This window comes from Gasterosteus aculeatus, chromosome 3, assembly GCF_964276395.1.
Source record: "Gasterosteus aculeatus chromosome 3, fGasAcu3.hap1.1, whole genome shotgun sequence".
NCBI classification, from domain to species: Eukaryota; Metazoa; Chordata; class Actinopteri; order Perciformes; family Gasterosteidae; genus Gasterosteus; species Gasterosteus aculeatus.
In genome coordinates this window covers 1851257-1861876 of record NC_135690.1, presented here as the reverse complement: position 1 = coordinate 1861876, position 10620 = coordinate 1851257, and the positions used below count along the sequence as shown (strand labels likewise).

Here is a 10620-nt window from a genome sequence, read left to right as displayed (position 1 = left end):
AGGTGTCAGACGAGGACACACGAGGTGGTAGAAATGTTTGAAATGCGATGCCTCTTTCTGACCCCGTTTCCCCTAAATGCTCGTTGGCTCGTCAAAGCCCCGGCGCTTAAACAATAGGCGATGATCAGCTGTTCTCTGCTCTATAGCAGCGCTTCCAAAGTAGAGGTACGAGCACCCCAGGAGGATTACAGGTATGTGAGAAGATTTCGAAAGATATCAGCCGACTCAGCCGACGTGAAAGGCATGAATTGTGTTTTGTTTTTTTCATGAAACATAAAGATACATCCACATATCTGGATGTATCTTTACACACACACACACACAAATGGGAGTACAAATTAGAGAGTTTTTTTTCACACCAACCTTATTCAGCTGTTCAATTTGAAGAACAACTTTAGATAATTATTTGATAGGTTTACAATAACTCCATAGAAACGTAATATTTCATGTACTTTTAAAGGTTTAGTAACTTTAGACATTTGTCTGTATGGAAGGACTCAAAGGGTCCCTCTGTTAACTAAAGAAACCAGACAGTGAACCACATTACTGGCGACATGTTTTTCACTGGGACCATAGACATTCCACACGGTGTCTCTTCAACCCACCAACTCATAATGAGTAATAATGTTGACATGAATGTCTACCCGGTTTGTCCCACACTGAAACGGCCGTCCTTACAGAGCGCAGCGTAACCACAGTAAGAAGTGATTGACTCCCGGGTTGCAGTTATACTCTACTCAGCTTCCCTGACTACACGAGGGAGACAAGTCAGCTTCAAGAGCAACTCGCCAGGCGCTTGGATAGATGGCCCGAGGTGTCGATGAGCTCCATCACGCTCTCTAAAAGAACCCAAGTGATCATGAAACAAGATAAGGACTGACCTTGCTTCTGCTCTTTTCGCTGTGCCGAGCCCTTTGCCCGTCGCTTCGCCCTATTGTCTTCCCTCCTCGGAGCCGCTTCACCATTAAGGTAATGGAGCAGAGTCTTGAGTGTGCGTGTGACAGAGGTACCGAGAGTCGGCCCCAGTACCTCCTCTGAATACAGAAAGGAGCCCATCAATCTTCATGTCCAGCTGCCCGGCCAGCCGCAATGACCCTGGAGTACGGTTTCTGTGTTTTTGGGGGTAAAGGCGATAGGAGCCTTCTTCCAAAAGGGGTAGATAATGGAACGCTTGCCTCCCTTTCTTTTAGTCTCTCTTCATCCATCCTTCATCCTCACATCTTTCTTCACAGCCTCTCCCTGCAGACAGGCTCGCACTGTTTCATTCTCTGACTGACAGACTACTTGCTTCCCAGTTAATGCTGCACCCTGGGCGGCAGCTCAACGGAAATCTTGGATATTCCTGCAGGACGTGCCGCAGCCGAAGACCGGCTTTAGAGAGAATACACTTTTTTTTCCAAGGCGACGTCATGGGAAAACTGAATCCAAGCTGAATTTTTGATATATTTTGATGCATATTTTTTTGATGTATTCATGTTGCCCGTCTGCTCTCTCTTCCTTGGCGAGCTCTTAATCCACTTATCGGGTTGATTTTTTTTTGTCCATTTTAACTTGTCAGAGATCCTTCACTCCGCCCTGAACAAGATATTTAAAATAAGATGTGAAATGTGAAAAATGTCTACCCTCTAGTGAGGGAAAACCAACCACGCAGACAGACTCAGATAGTGTTGGTTCACAGAAACACACCAGGATGTATCATAAACGAGAATCTATAAATACAATGTACACGCAGGGTTTCACAGAGAGCTTTGGAGGCTGGTTTAATAGACAGGGATTTACCTTCGGGATTTATCCTAAGAGCCCTGTAATAAGAGAGACGGAGCAGCATTGAGCTCCAGGCGAGAGGAAGCGATGTGTGGGGAGAACTAAATTATAATTTCAAGCATCGCTTCCATTTTTTTTTTCTTTTCCCTCCTCCTTCGTTTGCAGTTATTTCTCAAACAGCACCCCGTCTCTCCTCTCCTCTACTCTCACCTCTCCGGCCTGAAGTGGAATTCATCATTTCTGTGTTGCGAGAATGAGATCTGAGGCCGAGTTGAGTTGAGCACCCACGTGCCAAATGCTGTCGATGACTTGAGGCTGTAACTGTGCATGCGTTGTGCGCGCATTGGTGCCTTTTAGATTGCAACACAAAGTCAAAATGAAAAGCAAGGCAAACGGCTCTCAGTGTGAGTATTGGAATATGAAAGTGTATTTAAAAAAGAGTTCTCAACGTCAGGCATTCAAATGTATTGTATTGCATATTCAGGCATACAATTCAAGCACATAAGAAATGACCATAAGTACTCTTACATATTTAGATCTTTAGTCAGATTTCACAAGAGAGTATTACAGTTCATCATGAGAGCGGAATGAATCTACTATGATCCTTTGAATAGTTGCTGAGACATTTTGCTCAAAATGATCGATTTTACCATCATGGTGGCGCTATATCAGTTGAATCAGTGACAACTGTATGATATTTAACCTTGGAAACTATGAATACCTGTAAAGAAAAGCCAATTTAGATGTTTTAGTTACTGGAAACTTCAACGTGTGGCTAAAAAGCACTCGGGCATTCTGTGGACATCACCTAAAACAAACCCTGAAAAACAGTATAATGTCACATGCTCAATTCCTCACAGCAATGTGCCGTGTCATAAAAGAATATGACTCGTATTGAGCCTTCAATCTTAACCTCGCTGTCTTTCAACCAAGTCTCTGGGTCTAGAAACTATAAAATTGACCGTGGCTGAGAATTAGCTCTCTATATTTGAAATAAACAAACTGAGTTTCAGTGGAACAGATGCTGTTTTAAGTGCATTTTATGCCACCGGGGGCCGTGTGCTGCTGATGCGACACACTCAAGCACAACATTGCATGCCAGAGAATAAAGATTTTGCTCCCCTTTGCTACAGTTTGTCTCATGCAGGCTACTTAGAATACAGCATACCGCCTTTCACCAGAGTCTCTGCACAGCTTGAGAACTACCTGCACAATAACATGCACAACATCTTCAGAGCAGTCAGAGAACACGGGGGCTTTTGAGGAGGGGCTCTTAAAGAGACGCGTGCGACGCCCATAATCCAAGCAGACTTTATAGTTTAAGATGTAAATGTGTTACAAAAAACAAGTCCGACACTTAAAATGAGCATGACTGGTCCACTTTGAACCAACGTTTAGAGTTCATCCTCCAGCTTTACAGTAGAAGAGTCCAGACGTTGAAAACCAGTGTTACACCAACAGGGTCGGGCTGGGTAGATGATAATCACGTTAGAATGCTTGTCAAGTGCCATTGCACACACCCGTATATCCTTTTATATGATCTGAGAATGGACTTCACCGAGGACAATGTCCTTTTTGTCCTTGGTTTAATAGCTCTGCAAGTTGATAGAGTCACTGTAGACCTTTATTTTGAAGGAATTGGAATAGGAAGGGTAGCAGCAGCTCCAGCAGTTAGCATGCACCACATGTATTTGACTCTATGGAGATAACAGGGCTACTCTCCTCACTGTTATCTGTACTCACTGGTGGTATTTAGCCTGGCAACCCCTCTTTCGAAAGTCATTGATATTTTATACATATTCATGAGTCCCACGGTGTATCACGACCTTGGAATCACCAACTCATCTGCAGCGGGTAAGGTCTGATGCAAGCGCACACAGACACACACACACACACACACACACAGACAGAGGGCCTTGATCTGAAGAAAAAGTGCAGCCTCAGAGTAGCGGAGCCATCAAATGTCTATTTCTTGAGTCAAATCCAATTACTTCTTGTGTGGCTTTTACAACATGGAAGGGCGACAGTGAGCAGAGATGCGTGAGACAAGGAATGATGGATGGATAAAAAGATGAAACTATATCCAGAGAGAGATAATTAGACGATGTATGTTGCAGTGGGGAAACTGGAAATGTGTAAAAAGCAGGCAAATGTGAGATCAAAGGGGATACAGACCATTATACAATGATCACAGGAAGACAAATAAAGCAGGAATAAGCCATTTGAGTGCTTGAAAGCTGATCAAAGCACTACTCAAATTGAATTTAGTTATGAAACATAGATACATGGCAAAAAAAAGGAATTCTCAAAGATAGAGCGGGCTGGCAGAGTACTGGAGCCGAACGCGACACGCGTCCTGTGGCCAGTAGATCATTGTGCCCGTTTGGATCATTTAAGGTCGGGGCAAACCAGTGAATGCAGTGCAGCGTGCCGACTAGGAAACGGTTGACCCCAAAAATGAGCCCCTCTGAACAGCATTTTGGGAAATTTGTAGAGACACGTCAATTAGATTAGAAAGAGCATTTTTGAAATCCTCCATTTTCGCGCTGACCTTACAAGGATGGGATTCAAATCACAAATAACTGCAGTTATTTCTGAGGTGGGGGGGAGATGCACAGCCAGGTTAGCAGCTCTATGAGGCTGTAGTAAGACAAAGTGATGCTTTGACCTACAGGCTAGTGGCAACATGCTAACACGCTCACATTGACAGTGGAGTGCTGCAGGAATTCATCTTATATACAGGTAATTAGACAGCATTACGCTGCAAAATTTAAAAAACCTACAAGTATCATAATCCTAAAAAAATACAACTTACAAAAACATGGCATCGCTTCAGCACTGAGCCAAAAACATGCTGATTTACAATGTTTACAATATTAATTTAGTGTGATAGCATGCTAACATTTGGTAATTAGCACTGTACACACAATCCAGCCGAGGCTGATTGAATGTCGTAAGACTTTGCAGGAATATATTCTTGAAATTCAATTATTTTACTCTGATAATTGTGGTAGCTGAGAAGCCACGAGATCGCCAACTCTGTCAGATTCATCCTCAAGGGGACGTGAGTGTCAGAAACAAGCCGCTAAGCTATTTCAGCCTGGACTAAAGTGGTGGAACGGCCACTCGCGTCATGTCGCTTGCATGGCTAAAACACACAAATTAGTGACAATAGGCAGTTTAAATCAGAGTTGCACACAGAGAAGCGACAGTATGTCTGTAATGTAAATTGCTCCTTGAGGGACGGATTCATTTGCTGCGAGGCGGTGAGTGGAAATGTAACATGCCTGTTTAGATTGGGAGGAACACGATAGTCTTGCACAGAAACGGGAGCTGTATCTGTCTCAGGCCGGCAGCGACGAAGCCACCCGGGGCTTTCTGTCACCTCGGATTTTACACAGACTGCCTTTCTGCATGCGTGTGCTCGTGATTAAAACCGAAGGGGTTGATTGAAGAACATTGATCCAAATGACTAACTCAGGAAAGGAAGTGGAACAGCAAGCAAATGTCAGCTCTTGCAAATATCAATAACCCTCACTCTCTTTGTGTGTCTGTCTTCCAAACATCCAGGCACGCCTCCCTCCGGTGGGAATACATTGTTTAGCTCCTAACTTGTCACATTTTGTAGCACAAAAAAGGGAGGGCAACAGTTATTTCGGGTACACAGGTACTTACTGTGTCTAGTGACAGCATGTCTTTTAAAATATCTGTAACACCTAATAATATTAGTGTGAGAAGGAAAATGTGGTTTAAATGAGAAATATCTCCCGAGTTCGGCCGTTCTTATACATGACTCCAAATACTCTTCTCTTGCTCTGCGTTTCTTGCGTCATTAGCATGCAGCCAAAGGCTGCCAAATCGTATCATATTATGAATATTTCCATTCCTGAATTTCTTCTGTCTGCTGCAGTGTCTGAGAGCAACAGAGTGGCGAATGAATGCAATATGCTGGAGATCCTGTGCGTTGATATTATCCTTCAGGTATAATTCCTTTAACACTAGAAACTAGGGGACAACACTGCCGTCCATGCAGACTTCAAATATACAGCATACATGTGTGGATATCATGCGTTTATTCAGAGTGCCCTTCTCTAAAAAAAACCTGAATTAATGTTTCATGGGGTAGTTCCCAATTATACAAATTCAAATCTGCTCCCTCAATTTGAACTTGATTGAATTGCAAGGCAGCCAAATGCACGTTTGAACTTTTCATATTTCGAATCCGATAACAGTATGGATTTGTCAGCCCCTCTACCATCAAATAAATGCTCGGCTCCGACTGACATCCAACACGTATCTCAACTCAGGGAGAAAACTCGCAGACATCCTTGACACAGCACTCAGTCCCCGCTGTTTTGGATTGACGATGCCGCACTGTGACAGAGAGAGCAAACTAGTACTTGCCAGTCAACCAGGCGGGGTTGGCAGGAGACAAGTGATTGCACAGTTGACGCAGGTAATTCTGCACAGATAGGGCTTGCAAAGTGAGGCGGGTTCCGATACACATGCAGAATGAAAATGCTGCGTGATTGACGAATACGCCGCGACAGCATCCTGTCCTGCAGGAGAAAAGATACCATTCTGCATCCACGAATGACAATGAAGAGCACAGCGGTGAAATATCCTCAGGAGACAGCTAGCACGGCTCCGTCGAAAGGTCTCAAAAAGATGCGTAGGGAGCACTTATGTTACATCAAACTACTCCTTTAAATGGAAAGATTATCCAACTGAACCGTCTAAGAATAAAATGTTGTGTTGTTTTTCTTCACAAGTACTGGACATGAAACATGTCAATTGGTGTGCCCTCAGATGTGCTGGTTGGGTGGATTTGTCACCTTTGGAGGAACCCATAGCCGTTTCTTGATGCTTGATGCTAAGCTAACGCGCTGCTGCTGTAAAAAGTAGATTTAAAAAAAAAAAAGAAGAATGAGCATATTCCACTTTATTAGATATCAGTTTTGAAGCGGTCAAAAAAGACCTCCGAAAACAAGCCATGGATATTAAAATATGCCGTGCACACGGCAGTAAAGGACGACGGTACACTGAGGCTGAGTGAGTCAACAAACAACCAAGCAGTGTTGTGAGAAAACGGCATTGGGTCCGGGTGGATTCCTATCTGTTGGGCTCATGACATTCGGTAGGCATCCGAGCTCCCATGTGAGAAACACATCTCAAAATCTGATTTCTAATACAGACACGGTAGAAGAGGTTACAGTGGCTCTAGCTGCTTGTGGATGCACCTCTCACTTTCTAATCTCGGCTCATGTTACTTTACCGCTCTTCTTGCTACCGATGTTCCCGTCTCTTTGATTCACACTGTGGCAGAAATGAACACGATCTAACGAGCTGCCTCTTACTTACGTCAATGTTATGCTGCCAAATAAGCATCATCCTCACACTAATGGCCCGACAACAGTTATCTTCCTCCGTGATGCACTCTCCTACTCCAGGCTTCTTAAAGCATCAACCTAATCTCCCGTCAACAGCTAGCAGCTCAGATTATCGAACTGACATCTACAAACAACCAGCTTCAAGTCATCAAAGGCTCCCAGGGAGAGAAATGCCAGTGGAAAGACGAGGACCAGGTACAGGAGGGAAATAATATGTATACTGCCACAACCCAATAAAAAGATAAGTAGGAAGAAGTGGAAAATAGATACCGTCGTGACTTTAGTGAAGAACACATATTTTGCAAGCCTCAGCAGTTGGCTGCGACATTGTAGCTCCTCTTTAATAAATACGTGGCTTTAGGATACCTGCAAGGCTGGGTCGCCTTCACAGTGTGAAATGCATGGAAAAACCTGCTTTTCTCGCGGGAGAACACACGGGCTCCCAGGCAACAAGAGGACGGAGGGAGGGGGAGTGCGACAAATAGGCAAAGGTGTGGGTAAAAAGGAGAGGAGCACAGCCCTGACTTGTTCAAACAGGACACTGCAGCAGCAATAACATGTTGGAGGGACAGCCGTGGTCTCATTTATTTATTTATTTAAAGTATTTAGTAGATGGCACGAGGAGGACATCTAGCGGTGATCCTGTAACCAGCAGGACAGAAATCAATTGAATGTTATCATTTGAGATTTTTTAGAGGTCTGTCTTTTGCTTATTAAATTGTACCGTCTTTAAAAAAGTTGTACATCACCCAAAAACAGAGTCTAAAAATGTTTGTTCAAAACCTCTGAGATGGAAAATGAATCGAGGATGAAATGCAATTAAAGTCATACATGATAAATGATAAGAGCCATCGGTGGCCTGGCTTTGAGGCCAGTACCAAGAAGCTGGAGCAAGTATCGCATCCACACCGAGAGGCTTTAAAGCAATCTACAGCCTGCGCTCATATGCTCATCACTCTGAAATGCAGGAGAGCATAAAAGCACCAACGTTTGCAGCTCATTAGAACTCAAAAGAAATCCCTTTTATTTCAGTTCCCCTCATTTGGAGATGCAAACCATCGGCTCGTCTAATCCGCTTTGCAGCCTCAGGTTTTCGGAGAACGGTCCGACGTTCTCTCAGAGAGCAAAGATGAAGAAGTTTCAACAACGCTGCAGAGAAATGGATGGGCCTTGAAGGTAGCTTAAGCACCGGCTCACCAGAGACGAGAGGATAAACATGTAAGCGGGGGGGTGGGGGGGGGGGGCTTCATTCAGGGCTTTTCATCCAAGCGGACAAGCAGACATTTAAATTCAAGAAATGGAATGTAGGGCGGAAAAAAAAACTGTTCAGTCCTTGTTCCTCTTTTGTCAGAATGCTGAAGCGACAGCAGAGATTTTAGAGTTTTTAAAGTGGAAATGTGAATAACGTCATTCCTCCCATTTAGCTAACGGACGAAGAAAACAAGACTCAAACAAAAGTTGTTGTTTTTTTATGTTACATAACATAAAAAGTGAATATATATAATCTTACAATTCACTGCACTGGACTGAGAATACTCCTTTAATCCGGTTAAAATGACACCAAACCCCTGGAAGTTCAATTATGTCGCACACCATCACAAAAGATGACATGTTCGATATAAAATGATGCAATTTAATTCTCCTCCACACAGCATATGAGCCTAACTCAAACAGCTATTAGATCAATCGTTATTACATATGACTGCATTGGAAACGTACACCACAGGACGTAGCCATTTAACATCAGCCCTGTTTAATATGCTTTTATCCACTTTGACCAGGTAACAAGGTCTAAAGGTATTTTAGAAATAAATCAGTGACAGCTTCTCTTTAAAAAAAAAAGGTACAGCTTGTAGTATTTAGAGGGATATATTAAAAAAATTAGTATGTTTTCTTTAGTGCAAAGTACCCTGAGAATAACAATTGTTGAGCATTATCTTATATGGGCTGTTGTATCTACATACACACGGTGTCCTGTGCTTGGATTCGGGCAACTTCTTTCTAAAGTGGCCCAGATGGACAAAACCAGACATCACTTTCTTTGCACTGTCCATAAAAACAAATTCATTAATTCACTGAGTTTATTCTAAGTCCTCTTTTTCTCCGTTTCACTGCCCTTTTACCACAGCTCTGCCTGCCGTACCTCTTTTTCTTTCTTTTGTCAAAATCAAAGTCAATCTCAGATGTGTTTGGTCGCCCCTTTGAAGACTTCTTCTTCATCGCCTCCTTGCTGCTCTCTTCCTCCTCCTCCTCCTCCTCCTCCTCCTCCCCCGCTGCCGAATCACAAGACGTGCCACTGTCAGTTGGCTTGGACTCCCTTTCCTCGTCTCTGCATCGCGTTCTCTTCAACTTCTGCGCCTGACGTGTTCCGGACTTGGAGTTTGACCTCCGGCCTTCCGCCAAGTCGCCCGCTTCATGGCGCTTAGGCCTTCCGATGGGTCTCCCTGTGCTTTTCTTTTTAGGTCTACAGGTCATCTCCCTGTGCGCCTCCTCTTCCGTATCTTGCTCGTCCTCCCCGTTGTCGAGCCCTGATTCTGCACCTCTTTTCTTTCCGTTGTCCTGAGCGTCACTGGTGCCACTTGCCCTTTCGTTTCCCTTTCCCTTCATCCGCACACGGCCGGAACCTGGCGAGTGGTACCGCTGGAAGTGACTCTTCAAGCTCACGTTGTGATTGAAGCGTTCCTCACAATGCGGACACTTATAAGGCCTCTCCCCCGTGTGCAGGCGCACGTGTGATTTCAGGTGGCCTGCCTGCTTGAAGCCGCGCTGGCACACCAGGCACTTGAACGGCCTCTCTCCCGTGTGCACGGCCAAGTGCCTCTGGAGGGAAAGTGGCCACAGGAAGTCGAGCCCACAGATGTGACATTTTAACTGTTGGGGGCCTCTGTGATCCTCCAGGTGGACTCTACGTTCCTTATTTGTGGCAAAGGTATCTGGGCAGTCGGGACATTTATAGGGTTTCCCTTGAATCACGTGGATGTGCGTGGGTGATTTTGTCCACCTTTGTTTTGAAGGTAACGTGACAGTATTTGCACTGATACTCATAGTTTTCGTCGTGGATTCTGCTGTGAGTAATCAAGGCTTTCTCGCTAACACATCTCTTGCCACAGATGTTGCAAGGATACGGTTTGATCTTGTGCTCACATGCGTGAGCCCTCTGTTTGTTGTAAAACACCCCGCACTCTGTGCAGAGCCGGCTGTGTTTGACCGGAAGTGGAGGATAATCACCATATTCTTCCTCATCCTCGTCGTCATCCTCATCCTCGTCGTCATAGTCTTCTTCGTCATCTTCGGTTTGCTCTCCGGCTTTCGTTATTAGCACTCTTGAATGAGAAGAGCCATTGACAGGCTTCCCATCCGCGTCTGAGTCCAAGTCCCCCTGATCACTTGATTGATCGACTGGCTCAATAACAGCAGCAGCCTGATGGGCCCCTGTGACTCCAGATGGCACAGCCTGTGACATGAT

At 44.5% G+C, this 10620-nt stretch overlaps 1 protein-coding gene across 1 annotated transcript; it reads right to left on the bottom strand.

Moving 5' to 3' along the window:
• Positions 1–8607: 8607 nt before the first annotated feature.
• LOC144405451 (uncharacterized) lies at positions 8608–10038 on the bottom strand. The gene has a single exon (XM_078098632.1). It carries the CDS (start codon positions 9759–9761, stop codon positions 9222–9224), a length of 540 nt encoding a protein of 179 aa, XP_077954758.1. The 5' UTR covers positions 9762–10038; the 3' UTR covers positions 8608–9221.
• Between the last annotated feature and the right edge of the window lie 582 nt (positions 10039–10620).